The following is a 23,899-nucleotide window of genomic DNA, read 5'->3' as shown; positions in this document are numbered from 1 at the left end:
CAACTGCCACCACCATCCCTACACATACAACAGCATCAGCAGCCAAAGGGGAGCCATACATCACATGCAACACAGGAAGTGCACCACACATGTACACACACCACCACACTTGCATGCATGTCTACACCTCTGCCAAGTGTCGCACTGTTCAGACGGGCATCCATGTCACATCTGCCAATCAGGCTTCCACATACCGCTGTCACATGCATCCATGTAGCATCACTGTTGCACCTTTGACAAATACACACACATGCACATGTACACAGTGCTCATACATGCAGCCGAAAACAACATACATGCCTGACATCACGGACATGTCTACTTACATACACATTCATCCAAACATGTGTGCACGCACAACTGCATTTGCCATGCAAGCCCACACACACAAGCACCATCCATGTCTCACACATTACAGCCCTCGCATGTGTCAGCCCCACGGCCCTGTACACCCCCACCCATACTCCACCCCATACAAACAGATGTGCAACCGGCACAATGGGGAATGATCACCACACGCCCTGCTCACAACCAGGATGCATGTACACTCACCGCTCGACTCCAGACGGCTCTGCTTCTCTAGGACCTGGACGTGGAGCGCTGGGGATATGCGTTCCAGGACCCCCATCTGTTCTTCCGACAAGTGGCCCCGGCGCCCCTTGGCATCCGCTGCCTTCAAGAGGCGCCGGGCCTTGTTCAGGGTCCTGGACCTGAAGTCCTCCCAGCGCTTCCTGACATGTTGTAAGTCCCGGACTGCCACCCCCTCCGCGTTGATGGCAGTCACGATGTCTGTCCAGATCCGAGTCCGTCCTTCCTTGTCGGCGCGGGAACTTCCAAAGAGGGCATCATACTGCCCCAGGACTTGCTCCACCAGGACACCAACTTCGGTGGCACTGAAGCTGGTGCCCCTCTGCCTCTCTGGCCGGGGGTTGTCAGTGGTCACAGATGGTGTTAGCCCCGACATGACAACACCAGAGGCAGGAGTGGGTGGGCAACTGGGTCCTGGGGCTGGGCTGTGGAGCGATGGAATTCCAGTCGGGAGTCTTCTGTTCCAGCAGGGGTGGTCACAGCAACAGCACCCCTGGCTGATGTGCAGGCAGCAAATGGCAGTGCACGTGGGCAGCAGGCAGTCAGGCAGCAGCAGATAGCAGGTGGGAGCGTGCTCGGGGCTCTGGGGGGCAGTAATTCGGCCTTCTGGGCAGGAGCGTGGTCTCCCGTGTGCTCACGCGTGGCCAGCTTGGTACGGAGTGAATTGGCACGTGAAAATCCTGCACGTCAGCGTGAAAACCGAGGAAAGGCCCTTAGCGCGTAAGCGCGTCAGCACGCATACGCGATTCCATTGGACCAAAGGCCCTCAGCGCGTAAGCGCGTCTGTGACGTGACCCGCACGGGTGTTTCCCACACAGCACGTGATGACAGAGCACACGTGGAAAGACTGCACGTCAGAGTCTCATTGCGTGTGATTGGTGGAAATGGCCGTACACCGGGATACAGGTGCGCTGACGTACTTGCGTGTGTAAGTGTCCGCGCACACCTCATATACACGTACATAGGCCAATCGCGTGTACACGCACTTTTGTCCAATTACACGCGATGAGACTCTGACGTGCAGTCTTTCCACGTGTGCTCTGTCATCACGTGCTGTGTGGGAAACACCCGTGCGGGTCACGTCACAGACGCGCTTACGCGCTGAGGGCCTTTGGTCCAATGGAATCGCGTATGCGTGCTGACGCGCTTACGCGCTAAGGGCCTTTCCTCGGTTTTCACGCTGACGTGCAGGATTTTCACGTGCCAATTCACTCCGTACCAAGCTGGCCACGCGTGAGCACACGGGAGACCACGCTCCTGCCCAGAAGGCCGAATTACTGCCCCCCAGAGCCCCGAGCACGCTCCCACCTGCTATCTGCTGCTGCCTGACTGCCTGCTGCCCACGTGCACTGCCATTTGCTGCCTGCACATCAGCCAGGGGTGCTGTTGCTGTGACCACCCCTGCTGGAACAGAAGACTCCCGACTGGAATTCCATCGCTCCACAGCCCAGCCCCAGGACCCAGTTGCCCACCCACTCCTGCCTCTGGGGTTGTCATGTCGGGGCTAACACCATCTGTGACCACTGACAACCCCCGGCCAGAGAGGCAGAGGGGCACCAGCTTCAGTGCCACCGAAGTTGGTGTCCTGGTGGAGCAAGTCCTGGGGCAGTATGATGCCCTCTTTGGAAGTTCCCGCGCCGACAAGGAAGGACGGACTCGGATCTGGACAGACATCGTGACTGCCATCAACGCGGAGGGGGTGGCAGTCCGGGACTTACAACATGTCAGGAAGCGCTGGGAGGACTTCAGGTCCAGGACCCTGAACAAGGCCCGGCGCCTCTTGAAGGCAGCGGATGCCAAGGGGCGCCGGGGCCACTTGTCGGAAGAACAGATGGGGGTCCTGGAACGCATATCCCCAGCGCTCCACGTCCAGGTCCTAGAGAAGCAGAGCCGTCTGGAGTCGAGCGGTGAGTGTACATGCATCCTGGTTGTGAGCAGGGCGTGTGGTGATCATTCCCCATTGTGCCGGTTGCACATCTGTTTGTATGGGGTGGAGTATGGGTGGGGGTGTACAGGGCCGTGGGGCTGACACATGCGAGGGCTGTAATGTGTGAGACATGGATGGTGCTTGTGTATGTGGGCTTGCATGGCAAATGCAGTTGTGCGTGCACACATGTTTGGATGAATGTGTATGTAAGTAGACATGTCCGTGATGTCAGGCATGTATGTTGTTTTCGGCTGCATGTATGAGCACTGTGTACATGTGCATGTGTGTGTATTTGTCAAAGGTGCAACAGTGATGCTACATGGATGCATGTGACAGCGGTATGTGGAAGCCTGATTGGCAGATGTGACATGGATGCCCGTCTGAACAGTGCGACACTTGGCAGAGGTGTAGACATGCATGCAAGTGTGGTGGTGTGTGTACATGTGTGGTGCACTTCCTGTGTTGCATGTGATGTATGGCTCCCCTTTGGCTGCTGATGCTGTTGTATGTGTAGGGATGGTGGTGGCAGTTGCGATATGGCTGTGGTATGGCTCATGTGTGCCAGTTGCAATGACATGTGTGTTGGGGATTGTGATGACATGTCTGAGGTTTGCCAATGCCACTCATGTGCAACTGTCATGCGTGTATGTGTCCATTGTACAGTGCCCTGATGCCTGTGTTTTGTTTCTCCCTGTCTGCAGCGTCAACTGATGAAGAGGGCGGAGAAGGTGCTGTGGAGCACAGCGGCGGGGATCCGACCGCCAGCCGGAGACGCAAGGCCCGGCTCCCCTCCCGTGTTGTCATCTCGTCGGGGAGTGAGGAGTCCGGTGCCGCGTCCCAGGCCGCAGCTGCCGGGGGGAGGTCCAAGAGGCGGAGGTTGCAGTTGGACTCCTCGGCAGCAGAAGGGGCAGCTGGGACCCCACAGGGCCCAACAGGGGAAGATGGCACAGAGTCATCCAGGTTGGTGGGGGGTTTGGTGGAGGAGGGGGCCGCGCAAGCACCAGAGACGGGGTCTGGAGGTGGGGATCCCACTGGTGCTAGTGGTGCAGTCCAGGACCAGGGACAGGAGGCAGCACAGGCGGCCGCGGAGGTGCCTGTGTGCAATCCTGTCCCCGATCCTGTCCCTGCATCATCTTGCACCAGCAGGGATGCCTACGTCCAGACCCGTTTTCAGGCAGGGGATGAGCTGACGTCAACTGGCCTTCCTCTGCCTGCGGACGTGGCTATCCAGGTCCGGGTTGAGCCTGTCCTGGCTGGTGTGGCGTTGCGTCAACGGGCCATGCGAGGTGACCTGCAGTCTTTTCATGGAGAGACTGCACGTCATCTCGAATGGCTCGTTGACCACGTCAGCCTGCTGGGACAGGTCACCCAGACCGGATTCCTCCGTCTGATGGGGCTTGTTCCGACCCCCTCCTCAACTGGACCCCCTACGCGCCAGTCGTCCTCTGTGCCATCTTCCCACCCATCAGTCACCTGGGTGCCCTGTGGAGCTGCCTCTGACAGTGCGGCCAGGCTGGTGGAGGAGGCATCCCTGCCACAGTCGGGAGTCGGACGTCCAGCAGGGGTGGCCACATCAACAGGTGCACCCCAGCCGGCGGAGGATGTGCAGGCAGCAGGAGGCAGTGCACGGGCAGAGGCAGAGCAGCAGCAGCAGCAAGATGGTGGGAGCCATGAAGGCTCGGGGCCTTCGACATCGGAGGGGCAGGCATCGGCCGGAGGGCAGGAGGACCCAGGACAGAGAGTGTCTTCCGTGTGGCAGCGGTTGGGCCACGCCATAGGTGCGGAGCGGCGGCGGGCGGAAGAGGCGCGGCTCACAATGGTCAGGGCGGAGAACTCCATGCGGAGGGCCCTGAGGCGGGCCGAGTGCCTCGAGGCAATCCGCAGGGGGTTGGAGGAGGACACGGCGTCGTCCCTGCGGACCCTCGGGGCCATGGAACTGGACCGCCTCCGGGACATCGAACAGGAGTTCGATGATGCCCTGGCCCGGAACACCACAGAGTGAGCCGCTGGACTTGCCCGCCGCCTTTGTATATAGTTCTTTAGTTTTAGGTTTCCTTTCGTTCTTATTATTATTTGGAGTCGACGGACACTGCTCCACTTTTTGTATATAGTTGATATTTAGGTAGGTTTTTTAGGAGGTTTCCTTAGTTCAGTTGTGATGATGGACCCTTGTTATTTTTGTACATAGTTCTTTGTTGCATGGAGAGTTTTTACATTTCACTTTGGACATAATTTTTTGGATTTGATTTTCTAGTTTTGTGTTTTTATGCGGACATGCAGCTTATTTTTTCACATTTACATTGTAGTTAGTTTTCTTTCTTTGGCATTTGTATTTTTTTCAATACATTTTTTTTTCCATTGTTCACTGTGTGGTTTCATCTCATTGGTTTCATGCATGTCATGTTGTGTGTTTTCCCATTCAATTTGAAAATATGTGTGTGACGGACATGGGTTCATTTGCTTCATGTACATTGGGGGTGTAACATGTGATTTCCATTTCCATGTGGGTGAATGGGTTACTTGGTAGGTCTTTTTGGCTGTGGAGGATGACCATTACGCACATGATTGGGGATTGTGAGGACCTGGTGGGGGCTGCACATGGTGGCAGGGGGGTGGGGGTGCAGGGGGACATGAGTGGGGGCCTGGTGGAGGTTAAGCCTGCACTGCTGGGGGGTGGGGGTGGTGGGAGACATGAGTGGGGGCCTGGTGGAGGGTGACCCTGCACTGCTGGGGTGTGGGGGTGATGGGAGACATGAGTGGGGGCCTGGTGGAGGGTGACCCTGGTGGCTGGGGGGTGGGGGTGATAGGGGACATGAGTGGGGGCCTGGTGGAGGGTGACCCTGGTGGCTGGGGGGTGGGGGTGGTGGTAGACATGAGTGGGGGCCTGGTGGAGGGTGACCCTGCACTGCTGGGGGGTGGGGGTGGTGGGAGACATGAGTGGGGGCCTGGTGGAGGGTGACCCTGCACTGCTGGGGTGTGGGGGTGATGGGAGACATGAGTGGGGGCCTGGTGGAGGGTGACCCTGGTGGCTGGGGGGTGGGGGTGATAGGGGACATGAGTGGGGGCCTGGTGGAGGGTGACCCTGGTGGCTGGGGGGTGGGGGTGGTGGTGGACATGAGTGGAGGCCTGGTGGAGGGTGACCCTGCACTGCTGGGGTGTGGGGGTGGTGGGAGACATGAGTTGGACATGGGTGGGGGCCTGCTGGCAGGTGCCCCACAGTGCTGGGGGGTGGGGGTGGTGGGAGACATGAGTGGGGGCCTGGTGGAGGCTGCCCCTGCACTGCTGGGGGGTGGGGGTGGTGGGAGACATGAGTGGGGGCCTGGTGGAGGCTGCCCCTGCACTGCTGGGGGGTGGGGGTGGTGGGAGACATGAGTGGGGGCCTGGTGGAGGGTGCCCCTGGTGGCGGGGGGGTGGGGGTGATAGGGGACATGAGTGGGGGCCTGGTGGAGGCTGCCCCTGCACTGCTGGGGGGTGGGGGTGGTGGGAGACATGAGTGGGGGCCTGGTGGAGGGTGCCCCTGCACTGCTGGGGGGTGGGGGTGGTGGGAGACATGAGTGGGGGCCTGGTGGAGGGTGCCCCTGGTGGCTGGGGGGTGGGGGTGGTGGGAGACATGAGTGGGGGCCTGGTGGAGGGTGCCCCTGCACTGCTGGGGGGTGGGGGTGGTGGGAGACATGAGTGGGGGCCTGGTGGAGGGTGCCCCTGGTGGCGGGGGGTGGGGGTGATAGGGGACATGAGTGGGGGCCTGGTGGAGGCTGCCCCTGCACTGCTGGGGGGTGGGGGTGGTGGGAGACATGAGTGGGGGCCTGGTGGAGGCTGCCCCTGCACTGCTGGGGGGTGGGGGTGGTGGGAGACATGAGTGGGGGCCTGGTGGAGGGTGCCCCTGGTGGCGGGGGGGTGGGGGTGATAGGGGACATGAGTGGGGGCCTGGTGGAGGCTGCCCCTGCACTGCTGGGGGGTGGGGGTGGTGGGAGACATGAGTGGGGGCCTGGTGGAGGCTGCCCCTGCACTGCTGGGGGGTGGGGGTGGTGGGAGACATGAGTGGGGGCCTGGTGGAGGGTGCCCCTGGTGGCGGGGGGGTGGGGGTGATAGGGGACATGAGTGGGGGCCTGGTGGAGGCTGCCCCTGCACTGCTGGGGGGTGGGGGTGGTGGGAGACATGAGTGGGGGCCTGGTGGAGGGTGCCCCTGCACTGCTGGGGGGTGGGGGTGGTGGGAGACATGAGTGGGGGCCTGGTGGAGGGTGCCCCTGGTGGCTGGGGGGTGGGGGTGGTGGGAGACATGAGTGGGGGCCTGGTGGAGGGTGCCCCTGCACTGCTGGGGGGTGGGGGTGGTGGGAGACATGAGTGGGGGCCTGGTGGAGGGTGCCCCTGGTGGCGGGGGGTGGGGGTGATAGGGGACATGAGTGGGGGCCTGGTGGAGGCTGCCCCTGCACTGCTGGGGGGTGGGGGTGGTGGGAGACATGAGTGGGGGCCTGGTGGAGGCTGCCCCTGCACTGCTGGGGGGTGGGGGTGGTGGGAGACATGAGTGGGGGCCTGGTGGAGGGTGCCCCTGGTGGCGGGGGGGTGGGGGTGATAGGGGACATGAGTGGGGGCCTGGTGGAGGCTGCCCCTGCACTGCTGGGGGGTGGGGGTGGTGGGAGACATGAGTGGGGGCCTGGTGGAGGCTGCCCCTGCACTGCTGGGGGGTGGGGGTGGTGGGAGACATGAGTGGGGGCCTGGTGGAGGGTGCCCCTGGTGGCGGGGGGGTGGGGGTGATAGGGGACATGAGTGGGGGCCTGGTGGAGGCTGCCCCTGCACTGCTGGGGGGTGGGGGTGGTGGGAGACATGAGTGGGGGCCTGGTGGAGGGTGCCCCTGCACTGCTGGGGGGTGGGGGTGGTGGGAGACATGAGTGGGGGCCTGGTGGAGGCTGCCCCTGGTGGCTGGGGGGTGGGGGTGGTGGGAGACATGAGTGGGGGCCTGGTGGAGGGTGCCCCTGCACTGCTGGGGGGTGGGGGTGGTGGGAGACATGAGTGGGGGCCTGGTGGAGGGTGCCCCTGGTGGCAGGGGGTGGGGGTGATAGGGGACATGAGTGGGGGCCTGGTGGAGGCTGCCCCTGCACTGCTGGGGGGTGGGGGTGGTGGGAGACATGAGTGGGGGCCTGGTGGAGGGTGACCCTGGTGGCTGGGGGGTGGGGGTGGTGGGAGACATGAGTGGGGGCCTGGTGGAGGGTGCCCCTGCACTGCTGGGGGGTGGGGGTGCAGGGGGACATGAGCAGGTGTGCAGGGTAGTCCCCTGTTTTGTGGGCTGCCTGCAGGGGCTGTGGAGGGTGTACAGGGAACACCTGTGAGGACCCACCCAGCCTAATTGCGTGTGATAATTCCCGCACACCCCTGTAATACACGTACCAAGCCAAATCGCGTGTGATAATTCCCACGCACCCCTGTAATACACGTACCTGGCCAAATCGCATGTGAAACTTCCCGCGTACCCCTGTAATACACGTACCCTGGCCAATCGCGTGTTGAACTTCCCGCGTACCCCTGTAATACACGTACCCTGGCCAATCGCGTGTTGAACTTCCCGCGTACCCCTGTAATACACGTACCCTGGCCAATCGCGTGTTAAACTTCCCGCGTACCCCTGTAATACACGTACCCTGGCTAATCGCGTGTATAACTTCACGCGTACCCCTGTAATACACGTACCCTGGCCAATCGCGTGTTAAACTTCCCGCGTACCCCTGTAATACATGTACCCTGGCCAATCGCGTGTTAAACTTCCCGCGTACCCCTGTAATACACGTACCCTGGCTAATCGCGTGTTAAACTTCCCGCGTACCCCTGTAATACACTTACCCTGGCTAATCGCGTGTTAAACTTCCCGCGTACCCCTGTAATACACGTACCCTGGCCAATCGCGTGTTAAACTTCCCGCGTACCCCTGTAATACACGTACCCTGGCTAATCGCGTGTATGACTTCACGTGTACCCCTGTAATACACTTACACTGGCTAATCGCGTGTTAAACTTCCCGCGTACCCCTGTGATACACGTACCCTGGCCAATCGCGTGTTAAACTTCCCGCGTACCCCTGTAATACACGTACCCTGGCCAATCGCGTGTTAAACTTCCCGCGTACCCCTGTAATACACGTACCCTGGCTAATCGCGTGTATGACTTCACGTGTACCCCTGTAATACACTTACCCTGGCTAATCGCGTGTATGACTTCACGTGTACCCCTGATATGCACGTTACCCGCTTTGCGTTCCTTGTTTGGCTGCCCTGTAAACTGGTCCAGGGTTAGCGCAGCCCTTTGCGATGATTTAGCGATTTTGCTGGCTTTTCCTTGCGCGAGGGCGTTCTTGGGGGCGTTACTGGCGCTGCTGCAGGGTCGCTGCGATACTCTGCGCCACGGCTGGTTTGGGAGCATGAAATCCATGAATACGCTGTGCGCGGAAATCGGTTTTAGCGCACGTGCCTGGCGCAGTCAATCGCACGCGGACACTCTGCGCCAGCCGCTTGCGACACTTTTCTGCGAAATTCTATGAATTACCCTGTGAGTGCTGCTATGATGCCATTTTCTCAATCACATGTAAAATGTCTACTTCAAATAAATCCTCATATATATACATGGAAGTCTGTGATGGAAGATTAACACATTGCACAAAGCAGTGTCAAATTTTGGCATCAGTTTTACACCGAAAAACCTAAACACATCAATTTATCGGTATTAGTATGAGTCTGTTTTTGATTGATTGGGATGACCTAGAAAGTAATATTAAGTAATACGTGAATAATTGTATTACATCACGCAGTGAGATCTATTTGTTCCTGCACCTTTTTTGTTAAAGCGGTTTAATATTTCATTTGTTGGCAACATATGTCTTTTGAATGTCGGATTTTCAGTCATATTTCCCATTTAAAGATATCCCATTTTGATGGCCTTGTGGACCACTGTAGTCTTTTTCGGGTTCCTGGTGGTAGCTAATTATTGTTTCTATAGTCTGCATCTTCTTCTTTATGCAATGCTGGGAACACTTGGATCTTAAATGGCATCTGCTGCAATCCAAGTTAAAGCTTTTGCGTACAAAAGCGATTGAAATTTGTATTTGAAATGTCTATCATATATCAGAGTTTCCACCTCATATACTGCAGTCTGAGGAGGTAATATTTGACTTCCAAAAAAGTCTGACATTTTTGGAAAGCAGTACATAGACCTGCCAAAAGGAATGTCAGGCAAAGCGCAGTACAGGAGTAATATAATCCACTATTAATATAAATAATATTGTCATTTTGGAAGTTGTTTTATTGTGCAACATTTGCAGGTTCATCCCTGTTCCTCTAAAACCATCAAGGACCACATTGATACCCTTGCTTTGGCCCTTGCTGATTTTTGCAACCACGCCTTTGCCTCAGGATCTTTCCGCTCCCCTCTGAAGCACTCCCTTGTGCATCCTCTTCTCAAGAAACCCACAGCTTATCCTTCTTGTCCAGCTAACTATCACCCTATTTCCATTACTCCCTTTATGGGGAAACTCCTGGAAAAGTTGGCCATCTCTCAGCTTAACCTTCATTCCAATGCTGTTGACTGTCTCCATGACCACCAGTCTGGCTTCAGAGCTGCCAGCAGCATGGAAACTGCTCTCCTGAACATTTGTGAAGATCTGCTCTCCAACCTTGATAACATTCCCTCTGTCCTCATCCTCCTCGATCTCTCTTCTGCCTTCAACACGGTCAACCATACCATCCTGCTCAACCGTCTCCATGAAAACCTGGGTATCACTGTTCAGGCACTGGCCTGGCTGACCTCTTTCCTCTCTGATCAACCCTCCTAGGTCCAACTTGGGTCCTTCCTATCATCTATCTTCCTCTCTACCTGTGGTGTTCCCCAGGGGGTCTAACCTCTCGCCCTGGCTTTTCAGCAATACCTGGCAACTCTCTCCCACTGCATTGCTATTTTCTGCTCAAATTTCCAGTACTACGCTGATGACACTCAACTCATTTTCAGGCTGCCCTCGGCCACCTCCTCTCCCATCTCTGATTGCCTAACTGCCATTCAAGATTGGTGTGCCACCAATGATCTTTATCTGAATGCCAGCAAGACGGAGATCCTCCTCATCGGCACACCTTCACCATCCTTTCCCCTCACTCTCTGGCCGGCTTCCCTTGGCCCTCCTCCTACCCCCACCTGTGAGGCTAAGAACCTCAGGGTCATCTTTGACTCCACCCTTTCCTTCTCCGCCCACATCTCTGAGGTCTCTAAAAAGTCAAACCTCCTACTGCACCTCCTCATAGGTACTCTGCCATTCCTCTCCTTCCCCCAGAAGCTCATGGTACCCCAAGCTCTGGTCCTCTTTAGGCTGGACTACTGTAACAGCCTCTTTCTAAATCTACCTGCCTCTACTCTCTGCCCTCTGCAACTAATCCAGAACAGGACTGCGAGATGTGTGCTTGGCCTCGAGCCCTGGGATTGTATTTCTCCAGCTCTGAAATCTCTCCATTGGCTCCCAGTGGATGCAAGGATTAACTTCAAAACCCTCTGCATTGTCCACAAGGCTTTCTAGGGCCTGGGTCCAAAATACCTTCAGCTATCCCTCCGCAAATACCTCCCCACTCAAGCTATTCACTCTTCTACCTCTAACTCCCTCAGGGTCTGTTGTTTTTCAAAGAAACGAGCTGGGGGTAGATCTCTGTGTTCGTCTGGGACCTCCCTCTGGAACAGCCACCGTGCCACTCTAAAACTTGAGGAAAACCATCTCCTGTTCCGGAAGCACCTCAAGACTTTCCTCTTTTCTTCTGTCTTCGCTCCCCCTTCCCCCTGCTCATCTTTTCTCTCTTGGCACCATGCACCTGACCACCCTCTGTCCTCCGGGCAGAGGTACTGCTCACCTTACCACCCTCCTGCACTGTCTCCGGGCAACCCCTTGCACTGGAGTCTGTATCTGTACCCATACAGACTGGGTACATATACAGACTACAGACAGGTATGTACCCAAAAATATGGGTACATATCTGTACCCATGAAGTTCATTCCTCTCAAACCTTCCATGCTACCAAACTTTTAATCTCCTCCCTCATCTTTTCTATTGTTCTTCTCTCTTCTTTGGTCTTCCCGCTTGCCACCTTGCCCCCCTCAAATCCCTTTATCACTCTGCCATCCGCACCCTCTGTCTTCTCTCTCCTCATGACTCCATTTCCAACTCACTTTCTCAGCTAGGATGGCTTCCTTTCCATTCCCATCTTAAATTTCACTTCCTTTGCCTGGTCTTTAAATCTCTTCACGACCATGCTCCCCCTTACCTCTCCTCTCTTCTCTCATTTTACACCCCCTCTTGCTCCCTTCGTTCTGCCGATCGCTTCTTACTTTCAGTTCTCCCACTCCCTTGTGCCTTTTCTTGTTTCCATTCCTTTCAGCTACTTGCCCCCTTACACTGGAACTCCCTACCTTTCTCTATCCGTTCCTCCCCCTCCTATTCTTCCTTCCGCTCCTCATTGAAATCTCTTGTTTTTCACTCCCCTCCCTGATCCCCTTCCCCCCTCTCACCCTTCTTTCCCTCTTTCTTCTACCCGTCTCTGTGTTCTTCATCTTCCCCTTCTCTCCTCAATCTCCCTTCTTCCTACTATTCACTTTACTACACTCTCTCCCCCCTTCTTTCTCCACCCCCCTCCTCTCCTCTTCTTTCTCATGTGTAAATTGTTCTACATGCTGATTTTCTGGTTTGACTCATGTTTACCATTATTGCTTCTACTGTTCCATGTTTAATGTATATTTTGTTCATTGTAAAGCGCCTTGGATTAAGGTGCTGTATAAAACAATAAATACAAGTAGAGCCCCCCCTATTTTCTTCCTGCACTTATCAGACCTACCCTGTCTGCTGCCTTAAACCTAGCACTTGCAAATTGCTGGCTGCATTACCACTGTTTGTTGCCTACATAATTTATTTATTTATTATCTGTTTCTCCTTTGCTTCGCACTTTCCACTTCTCCATCCTTCCATGTAATTTTCCCCTCCACCTCTCCCATGCACTTGCGCATTCTCAATGTCACTGGGCCTAGTAAGATCGCTGTTTTGTTCTCCCATGATCCCCTCCCTTGTCGCGCTCTGAAACGCTTGTGTACGAGCGCGATAGAAATAAAATATCAGTATCCTTCCCCTTAAATCAGAACGAAAGAAAAGCTTCATGGCACATTTTCATGTTTTTTGGTGCAATTGCAGGTGACATGTCCACAATGAACAGTAGTTTGAACCACCACCAGCTGACTCATCTCCAGTCCATCTTGAATAACAATCAGATGTTTCCTCCAAATCAACAACAACAGTTTATTCAAGGGTACCAGAGTCTGCAGGGATTTCAAGGTGCTGCACCGATTCCTGGTCCTCCGAGCAACCCAAACCCAATGGCATGCCTGTTTCAGAACTTTCAGGTACTGTAAATTGTATGCATTGTTTGGAATGTTGTGTTTCCTTTATTGGAAGCACTGTTGATATTTTGGTGCACCTTGCAAAAAACATGAACATAAAATATGTTCAATTTTAAAAATATTATAAAATCATGCAATTATAATTGAGAGCAGTTAAGGAAAGCCATACCAATCTGTTACTTTCCATTCCCCCGAACGGTTTCTAAAATGGTTATTGGTTTTAGACATTCTTTTTTAAATCAGACAGTTGTTTTTTCCTCCTGTACTTTTTGTAATTCAGTTGTTTTTACCCAACTATGACGCCTGGCAGTGCAATGTGGTGCAAGCCTTACATTTTTTTCACTTCTAATAAACTACTCTATTTGTTTCCATTTACATTTAGCTTCAGCTGTTATCTGTTTTAATGTTTTCAATTATGTTTCTATCCTTTTTGTTAGGGAGAATTCTCAAAAATGTGCTAATTCCCTTCACCTTAGAGACCCCCCAGCAACTTTGCTGGATTTTGAGGACTTGATTTTTTTACCTGGAGAAAGTGTGACCCTTTTTTCCCACTCGCTCATGTATTTGATGTGTGTTTTACTCTTGTGTATTTTGATTATGCAGTTTTAGACAACTCCATAGGCATTATCTTTTCATGTGTGTCACACAGCACCTTCAGTGCAGTGACACAGGGAAGACTTTCAGGCTTTCCCAATGTTTAAATACCTTCTCTGGGATGAACTACTCTTTCCCAGAGAAAGTAAAGTGAAATTGACTTTACTAGTCTTTTCAAATTCATAGGCCCAGCACACCCTATCTTACAATAGAGTGCTGGAGGGGTTACCTAATATCCCCTATGTCTAGATACTCATGTAGCAGTCAAATGTTACCCTCTCCTATCGAAATGGCTAGTGGCAGTGGTTTCACAACAAACTACCATGATTTTTCCCGACCACGAACACCGGTAGCATTAAATGGCGGGAGCCATGTAAGTTGGCGTCTGAGCCCCCTTTGTTTAAACATGTCTTGGTGTTCTTTTTTTGCCATTTCTTTGTGGAAAGGTCCTTCTAGATTTTGTCTCTGCGCGCCAAACCCAGTTTGGTCCTTTTGTTTCATCGCCTTTGGCGGGCTTCAGGACTGAACAAAGCCTCTGGCACCCAAGTGTCTGGGGTGGGCAGGAAGTGAGGGAGGTGCCCGAAACTCCCTGTGCTTGGTCTCCTAGGAAACCTGAATGCACTCTGGCGTGATTGGACAGCTGACTGTCCGGCAAGGACAGCCACCCTGCTGTGGGTGAGTGGCAGCTAGGCTGGAATGAATGGGAGGAAACTGGATAAAAGGCGAGTCTCTTGGCTTGGAAGGCAGAGTCGACCACTGGAACGAAAGAACCGAAGACGAGCTTGAAGAGGACGGCTGCTGCAACTCCTGGACCGTTGGTTTGCCCGGTGAAGCCCTGTTGCAGGTCTGAATCGCCAAGTTCATCTTGACAGAGAAGCCCTGCAAGGATGACTTCTCCCTTTGAGTTGGTGGGACCAATCAACTCGTAAGCCACCTGGATACCATTCTCGGAGCTGGTTGTATTTTCCTCATGGTACTGCAGGAAACCGAATAGCCAGGGAGAGGGACACCAGTTTGTGTGCTTGACTACAGCTACTGGAATTGAAGATTTGGCAAGTGCCAGCTTTGACCAGTCCCAGTGCAGTGCAGGAGTCCCCCGACATCCTCCCTCTTGTCCCCACGACTGAGGCTCAGGAACAGCGAGATCTGCAGGAACTGCAAGTAACAGAAGTCTTCAGCTGCATATTTTTCTTGATTGGAAGGTACTGTGAAAACCCGACCGAGAGAGCTTACCTCTCACTGCGGAAGTGCTTGGAACTTTGGCTTCTTGCAGGTCTAGTCAGCTTGTGACCCAACATATAAATCTTTCTTTTACAAACTACTTCTGAGAACTTTGGCAAAGACTTTTCCGTTTAACTACCAGAACTGCTTTATCCTATACAAGACTTTAGCTCATCCTGTTGCATTGAATCAGCTCCTCTGGTGAACTCATAATATTTGCACTGTCTAAAGAGTAACTGTATCTTCTTTTAGTTAACCTATGCCCTTTTTCTCCTACTTCAAAGTACTATGAATGCCATTTTACTCCTCCTTCAAAGTAGTTTAAATGCCTCAGACCCGTACCGTGTAAAGTACTGAAGTATATTTTTGTGTGATATAGATTGCCTCCTTCTAGTGAATGTTTTATAACTGACTGTTGAATAAATTAATAAGTGTTTAACCAAGAAACCTTGAGTGTAAGAGCTTATTTAAATACTTGCGATTGTAGACCTTACAGCTCATATTCCCTCTTGAGATAAGCCTGGCTGCTCAGCTCTGCTACCAAAAACTGTGTAGTACAGACTTATACCAAAGGTTGGTTTTGCTTACACATGTAGTCATAGTTGTGTGTTGTGGTCCCAAAGGGTACTGCATACAAACTCTGCCTAACACTGGTGGCAAGCGGTGAGGATCAATTGTATAGTTGTTACAGTGACAGTTCTGCTTTACTTTTGTTCAAATAATAATCTTCACAAGGCTAAGCACCACTAGAAAAGCAATTTTATCATGCCTGATATGGATAACTTCAGACAGGAAGCCCTGATCATTGTAAAAGTAGATCAACTGAAAGATATGTGTAAGGTCAGGAATCTCCCTGTTAAAGGAAAGAAAAATGAATTGATTGAAAGATTGTTGAATTATCAAAGTCTGAGAAGTGGGTCTGTTACACCTACTCCCTCAGCAAATGTGGAAAATGATGAGGATGATAATTATTCAGAGTGTAACTCTAATGTTATTGATAAGCCAGAAGAGTTGGTGGAGTCTCAGGATGTGAGCCCCTCTGCACCTCAAAAAGCTCTAGGGCCTCAACCTTTAGCCACAGGGACCCTACCAGGTCCAGAATGTGTCCCTCTTGAAAAAATGACACTTGAGTTAGAGTTCAAAAGGCTCCAAATGCAAACTGAAAGTAAACATCAAGAACTCAAACTAAGGGAAATGGAAATGCAACATGCTCTTGAAATGAAAAAAATGTGTCTTGAAAATGTTTCTATACCGGAGACTTCTAGGTCTTCCAGTCCTCAGAGACCTTGCATGCCTAAGGAAACTGTGAGTATGTATGAGGTGAAACTTGATATTTTGGATTGGTTGGGTGCTTTTGAGTAGAACCATGGGATTCAGGGTTTCACAGGGAATCAGTTGATTCCTTGCCTTATGTCTAGGCTCCCCCAGGTTGCAACTGATGCTGTAATGGAGGTGGGGAACTTGAAAGATTGGAATATGACAATGTGAAGCTAGCTTTGATAGCTAGATTTGGGAAAACTCCCTCCCTGTACCTTAAGAGGTTTAGGTCCCTCAAAAAGAATGATAGTACTCCTTGGGCTACCTGGGTATGTGCCTGTTTGAGAAACTCAGATGGTTGGGTAAAGGGTTACAGAGTTAACACTTTTGAAGGAATGAGAAATCTGTTTGTTGAAATCTATTTTTGATGCCTGCTCTCCTGAGCTGAGACAGCACTTGGCTGACTCTAAAGAGCTTGATCCCAAGAAGCTAGCAAAGGCTGCTGACTTGTGAGTTGCCAACAGGGCCACTCCCAAGGATTCTGGGGCAACTCAGAAACAGGGTGAAGAGAAGCAGAAAAAGAAAGATGGTAAAGAGAATTCTAATACCTCCAATCCAAAAGAGGGCCCCAAACAGAAAAAGGGTAAGCCACAAGGGACCCGAATCAGGCTACTGAAACCTGTGGTGCCAAACCAGAGGGAGGTCGGCAGAAGCCCCCATTTGTCAAAACATTTGGAAAATGTTATACTTGTGGGTCAACTGACCATGTGAAAGGGGATCCCAGATGCAGGGGTAAACCTTCAGGGGTCCACACTGCCTCCTTAGCCTTCTCCCCAGAGGAAGAAGTACATATGGCTAGTGGAAACTTTCAATTATTGGCTGAATACCCAATTGGAGTCTCTGCCAGTGTTTCTTTATTGTCCCCGGGTCTGTGGGAACAGCAGAATTTAGATGTCTATAATTCAATTCCAGATAAAACAAAAGAATATTACAAGGACAGTGTACTTGTAAATGGTCTCTGAGATCCCTGCCATTAGAGACTCTGGGGCCAGCATTTCAGTGGTGGATGAAACCTTTTTCAAACCTGAGGATGTTGCTAAGGCACCCACAGGCCTCACTAAGCTTGCTGGATGCCCTGTCCAAATGCTTCCTAGACTACCAGCTCTCATCCAGTGCAACAACATCACTGTCATAATACCTGTTAGTGTACAAAATGAGGTGCCTGGGAGAGTCCTGTTGGGGAATGACTTAAAAACTCTTGGAGTTGTATCAAGCACCCCCAGGCATCACAGTAAAAGGGACCCTACCAGGAGCAGACAAGGAAGGCCAGAGAGAGCACCCTAAATGACTCTGAAGAGATTGTTACAGGATAACCTATAACACCCAGTCCACATTAGCTACTAACTGCTATTTCCAATCAGAAGGAGACAAACGGGAAACCCAAGGCCTCAGGAAAGAAACAAGATAGCACTCTGTGCATCCAACTAGGACATCCCAGAGAGGACTGTCCAAAGTCACACCTGTGACTGCTCCAACAGCTGAGGCTGAGTTTGTGAAACAACCAGGAGAGGTTGAATCAGCTGCTTAAGATTCAGAGCTCGAAGAAGACCTTCCCCCTGTTGGAGATCTGGATCCTAAAGACCATCCTGAGCTGCAGTCTTTACTCGCAGAAGGTGGCCCCTGTAGGGCAGACTTCAGCATTTGTCAAAGAGAGTGTCCTACTCTTGAAGGACTTTGCCAACAGGCAGCTTCCCAGCTGGATGAGCAAGAGCCAGGGAAGCACAGGTTGTACTGGGAAGATGGCCTCTTCTACAGTGAACCTACTGAGTCTATCCCAGAGGACTACAGAAGACTTGTAGTGCCCCAGGCGATAAGACATAATTTGCTACAGTTAGCCCATGAGAATCCTTTGGCTGGTCACTTACGTTTTAAGAAGACCAAGGAAAGGCTTTCTCTCTATTTCTACTGGCCTAAGTTGGGGTCTGATGTAAATAAATTCTGTTGGAGCTGTCACACTTGTCAGACATCTGGCTAGAGTGGAGCCAATAATGTGACACTTTTGGTGCCTCTCCCAGTGGTGGGAGTCCCTTTTCAGAGGGTAGGAATCGATATTGTTGGTCACTTAGACCCGCCAACCTCTTCAGGCAATCGATTTATATTGGTTGTTGTAGACCATGCTACTAGGTATCCTGAAGCTATACCTATGAGGACTGTTGCAGACCAGGCTGTTGCTAAGGTGCTTGAATAACTTACAAGTTCGAGGGGATTGGGTCCTCCGACGTATTCCATATCTATGACATGTAATCACCACAGCTGTGCTGCTTCGGAAACTTTTTTCGGCGTCTGCGTCGATGACGTCGATGCGCCATCGTCGAGGACCTCCCCCGACGTCCGACGTCATCCGATGTGATAAGTAGGACGCACGACGCCCGTAGCCTCAGTTCCGTTTTTTTCCGCGAACGTGTTGCTTCGTGATTCTCGGTTCACGCCTCGACTCTTTAGAGTTCTGTTCTTCTCGTTTCTTCGAACCTGTTCGTTTTGTGAAAATCCTTCATGTGAAGATGTCTTCAACTTCGTCTTCGACCCCGCGTCCGGGTTTCAAGAAGTGCGGGGAGTGTGGGTCCAAGATTTCGGTGACGGACTCGCACGACGCCTGCCTCTGGTGCCTCGGGGAGACCCACGACACGGATGACTGTATCGACTGCCAGTCGCTCACGTCCAAAGCCTTACGCGAACGTAAGAAGAAGTTGTCGGTAGGTCGGGTGTCCAAGCCCAGGAAGTCGTAGTCTGCGGGGCTTTCCACGGATGATTCGAGGGGTGACTCTCCGCGTCATCGTCGGAAGTCTCGGTCTCGCCACTCCTCAGCCTCTTCGAGGCATTCTCGTAAGCGCCGACACCGGTCGTCTTCCAGGTCCTCTTTGGAGGACTCTGCCCGGCATGTCGCTTACCCCACCAGCCATGCGACGCCGGAGGAATGGGCATCCTTCGGGAAGAAAATGCTGGCGATTCTTGAGTCGCAGGGTACTAAGCCGTCCGCGCCCCCGAGTGGGGTCGGTCGTGAGAGGTCGAGAGACACCGCTCGCAAGAGTGGTCGGCACGAGTCACGGGAGAGGTCCCGTTCGGACAAGGAGACTCGTTCTCGACGTACCCGTTCCAGGTCCCGGTCCTCGACGCGTTCGAGACCGCATGCACCTGTGAGGTCTTCGAGGAAGACATCGACGTCTGAGGCGTCGAGGGCGTTGACAGGCTTTCTCGAGGCTCTGAGGAAGTCGTCGAAGCCGTCGACGCTCAGGTCGTCGAGGGACACGCTCGGGGCTCCGGCTTCGAGGGCTGTGTCGACACCGCCGATGCTGGAGGCGCTGCATCTGACGTCGACGCCGATTTCCTCGACGCCGATCCTCTCGGCACCGATGCCGGTTCTCTCGACGGCGGCGCCGATTCGCACGACGCCTTTCGTGTCGGAGGTACCCCGTGGCACGGGAGAACCCCCTAGGAAGGCTCTGGTTAAGAGCAAGCACTCTCGGGTGCCTTCTTTTCGCCACCTGGACTATATTTCAGAAGCGGATGCGGATTCTGATGGCCTGGTTCCTAGTCAGGTTCCAGATGAAATTGTCTCGGGCCATAGTCAGTTTGATGGTTTGAGACAGTCACTGCATGATGCCAGTGGACTGGACACCTCTCCGGAGGTGGAGTTTTGTAGGCCTGAGCCTGGCTCTCATGCCGATTCCTCGTACCGGCGCCTTATGGCTAGGGTTTCTGAGTACTTGGGATGGTCTGCTCCCCCAGGGGAGTTTGTGCAGGATGATCTGACAGACATCCTTGATGTTGGTCCCCCAACTGATCCGGTACTGCCGTTCCATATGGCTTTACACAGAAGGGTGGCGGCGGCTTGGACTGCTCCGGAGAGTCTCCCGGCGGTGGGCAGATCCTTGTCACGAAAATACCGTCCAGCCAGTAGCGACCCCTGCTACTTGATCAGGTACCCTACTCCGGAGAGTTTGGTGGTGCAGGCGGCCACGGCCCCGGCAAAGCAGGCGTCGTACCCTACCATCCCTCCTGATAGGGACGACAAACGTTTTGATGGCTGGGCGAAGAAAGTGTTTTCTTCTGGTGGTATGGCGCTTCAGGCGGCCAACTCCATTTGTGCCTTGTCTCGTTTCACACACACTCTGTGGAACTGTGTTGCGTTAGCGGCTGAACATATTCCCGAAGGGGACGAACGGGATGGTTTCCTTGCTATGGTCCAGGGTGGTAAGGATGCCATGTGTGAGTCTGTTCCGTCGGGTTTGGATTTAGCTGAATGCGTCAGTAGGTCCATGGCGGCGAGCACCGTGATACGCAGGTTTGCGTGGTTGCGGAAGTCGGGGTTTGCTCCTGATGTGCAGTCTCGGCTCCTCAACATGCCCTTTGACGGTGAACACCTTTTTGGCAGCAAGGCTGATGAGAGCCTTGAGAAGTTGCAGACCTCGAAAGCTGCAGCGAAGTCGTTGGGCGCTGCAGTTCGCCAACCTCCGCCTTTTCGTCCTAGGGGACAGCAGTGGAGGGGTGGTTCCTTTCACTATTACTCGTCCTTCAGTAAAGCGAGAGGAGCTGGCAGTCAAAGAGGCCAACGCAGGGGTACCAGAGGTGGATGACAGGGTACCCGTGGTGCCAAGGCCGCTCGGGCAGTTGCCTCTTTGCCCTCAGGTAACGCCGCGGCCGCTCCCACTCAGTCATGAGGCCATGTCCCATGGTTCGCCGGTTGGGGGACGGCTGGCGCAGCATCTTGTAGAGTGGCAAGCCATTACTTCAGATGTGTGGGTTCTGGAGATCATAACCCACGGCTACTGTCTTCCCTTTCGGCACAGGCCTTGCGACAATCCACCGGGGAACCTCTCTTTGCAGAGTCCGGATCCGCTCCTTGCGCAGGAAATTCAAGCCCTGCTGGAGAAAGGCGCCATAGAACTGGTGCCTGTAGCGGAGAGGAACAAGGGATGGTATTCCCCTTATTTTTTGATTTCGAAAGGAAGACTGGGGATTGAGACCCATCATGGACTTGCGCGGTTTGAACAAACTCCTCAGGAAGGACAAGTTCAAGATGGTTACTCTCTCTCAAGTCCTCCAGGCCCTTCAGCTTCAGGACTGGTTGGTGTCACTCCACCTCAAGGATGCTTACTTCCATGTGCCGATCCATCCCAAGCACAAGAAGTACCTGAGGTTCACGGTTGGCGACTCGCACTTTCAGTTTCGGGTCCTGCCGTTCGGATTGACCTCCGCCCGAGGGTTTTCACCAAGCTCATGGTGGTGGTGGCAGCGCATCTCAGGCAAGGGGGGATTCACGTCTACCCCTACCTGGACGATTGGTTGATCAGGGCGAGCTCTCCCGAGCAAGTCCTGGATCATCTGTCCGTCACCTGCCACTCCCTTCACAGGCTGGGCTTCTCCCTCAATTTAAAGAAGTCCCATTTGACGACAACACAGCGGCTCCAGTACATCGGAGTAGTGCTCGACACTTCACTGGGGCAGTGTTTTCCTCCCCAGGTGAGGGCTCTTCACATTCAGCAGATGGTGCACAAGTTTCAGCATGGCCAGACGCTCCCAGCGTTCGTGTTCTTGAGGCTGCTCGGCCTCATGGCATCCTGCATTCTTCTGGTGCCAAAGGCTCGCCTGCGGATGAGATCTTTGCAGTGGGTGCTCAAGACGCAATGGTCGCAGTCCTCCGGCAGGATGTCGGACCCGGTTCAGGTGCCGCCCTCGGTCGCCCGGGACCTTCTGTGTTGGGCCGTCGAAGGCAACTTGATGAAGGGGGCTTCTTTTTGGCTTCCTTGGTCGGAGGTGACGATCGTGACGGATGCATCCCTCACGGGTTGGGGAGCTCATGCCAACGGGCTGACAGTCAGCGGTCGTTGGTCTCCGTCAGAGTCCAGACTCCATATCAATCTGTTGGAGCTGAGGGCCGTCAGGCTAGCCCTGAAGGCTTTTCTGCCGACTGTGCGATGAAAGAGTGTCCTGATCCTGACGGACAACACAGTGGCCATGCACTGCCTCAACAAAAAGGGGGGGCAGGGTCACTTCCTCTGTGCAGGGAGGAGATGCAGCTCGAGTTCTGGGCCATCCAGCAGGAAGTTTTCGATGTCTGCAGTTCATCTGGCCGGAGACGAAAACGTGACGGCGGACGCTCTGAGCAGGCAGAGCACGATCTCTCACGAGTGGGAGTTGGCTCACGAGATTCTCCTGGAGATCTTCGCCCTTTGGGGGGGACCCCTCAAGTGGATCTCTTCGCCTCCAGTGTCAACCGGAAGTGCGAAAGATTTTGCTTGCGGGAATTTCCTCCAAAAGGAGCCTTAGGAGATGCGTTCGTGGTGGAGTGGTCGTTCCCGCTGCTGTATGAGTTTCCTCCAGTCCCCGTCGTCCCGCAAGTGCTGCGGAGGTTACGGAAGTTCGGTTCACGGATGATCCACATTGCTCCGGCGTGGACTCGGAGGACGTGGTACCCGGATCTTCTCGACTTGTCCATCTGCCCTCCGCGTCGTCTTCCCTACCGAAACGATCTGCTCTCACGGGAGGGGGGTCACGTTGTCCATCCAGTGGTCAGATCCCTCAACCTTCACGCTTGGCTTCTGAAAGGTTGAGGTATAAGGATTGGGACCTCCCTGAAGACGTGATGGAGGTGTTGCTTTCGGCCCGAAGGCCAGCAACAAAGTCTCTGTACCGTTGCCGTTGGCGTAAGTTCTGCGACTGGTGCCGAGTTCAGAATGTGGATCCTTTTGCATGTGACATCCCCATGGTTCTGTCCTTTTTACTTTCTTTGGCCTACAGGGGCTTGCAAGTGGGTACCATTAAAGGTTACCTGGCGGCGCTGTCCATCTTTAAGCGCTCATCTGAAGAGTGTTCTTACTTTAAAATCCCTTTAATTTCACAGTTTCTGAAAGGGCTCACTAATGTGTTCCCTCCGTCTCCTTTCCTGGTGCCCGGTTGGGATTTAAACCTTGTTCTTAAGTTTCTTATGGGTGCTCCGCTTGAGCCTTTACATTCTTGCCCTTTGAGGCTGTTAACTCTGAAAACTGTGTTTTTAGTTGCGGTTACTTCCGCTCGCAGAGTGAGTGAGTTACAGGCACTTTCAGTTAAGCCACCCTTCACTGTATTTCACAAGGACAGGGTTGTCCTTAGAGTTCGTCCTTCTTTTCTTCCGAAGGTAGTGACGGAATTTCATTTGGCCCAGAAGGTTGTTCTTCCGGCATTCTATCCTCCTCCGCATCCTGGTAAGGAAGAGGAGAGGCTCCATAGGCTTGATCCTAGGAGAGCTTTAAGCTTTTATGTTTCACGCATGCCCCGGGTCAGAGTGGACGATCAACTCTTTATTGGTTACGCTGGAAAGCGTTTAGGGCAAGCTGTGACGAAACAGACTTTGTCTCGCTGGATTATTTTGGCCATCTCGGAGTGCTACCGCTTGGCGGGTAAGGACCCACCGGCTGGCTTGCGGGCCCATTCTACCAAGGGTATGGCTGCATCTACTACCCTGCAGAGGGGTGTTCCTATTCGCAACATCTGTGATGCAGCCACCTGGGCTTCAGTACATACATTTGTAAGTCACTATTCCCTTGATTCCATCCGAGCACAGGATCTGGCCTTTGGCAAGGCGGTCCTTTGCTCTGCTATGTGATTGTCTATTCTAAATTTTGATTCTAAATTCTTTCCCTCCTCCTTGCTCTGGTACTGCTTTGGGAGTCTGTCATAGATATGGAATACGTCGGAGGACCCAATCCCCTCGAAGAACAAGTTACTTTCTTACCTGGTAACGTTCTTTCGATGGGATGGTCCGACGACGTATTCCATATCGCTCCCGCCCTGCCTTCCCCGCTGCAGAATTTCTTTGCGATTGCAGCTTACGTTCCGCAAGGCTTTGTGTCTGACTGGCAGTTGGCTAGTGTC

The 23,899-nt window shown here is 53.4% G+C and overlaps 1 protein-coding gene across 6 annotated transcripts in view; it reads left to right on the top strand.

The window, feature by feature from the left end:
* MBD5 (methyl-CpG binding domain protein 5) overlaps positions 1–23,899 on the top strand; it is an 802,917-nt gene that overhangs the window by 341,238 nt on the left and 437,780 nt on the right. For all 6 annotated transcript variants that reach the window (XM_069616504.1, XM_069616508.1, XM_069616506.1 and 3 more), the window contains one exon: positions 12,711–12,919. In XM_069616504.1, coding sequence (XP_069472605.1) covers positions 12,711–12,919 — 209 coding nt within the window. The remainder of the gene's footprint in view (positions 1–12,710; positions 12,920–23,899) is intronic.

The sequence above is a fragment of the Ambystoma mexicanum genome, chromosome 9 (genome assembly GCF_040938575.1).
Source record: "Ambystoma mexicanum isolate Mex_15411 chromosome 9, UKY_AmexF1_1, whole genome shotgun sequence".
NCBI classification, from domain to species: Eukaryota; Metazoa; Chordata; class Amphibia; order Caudata; family Ambystomatidae; genus Ambystoma; species Ambystoma mexicanum.
Note: the sequence above shows the minus strand (reverse complement) of the source record. Positions and strands in the feature narration are given on the sequence as shown.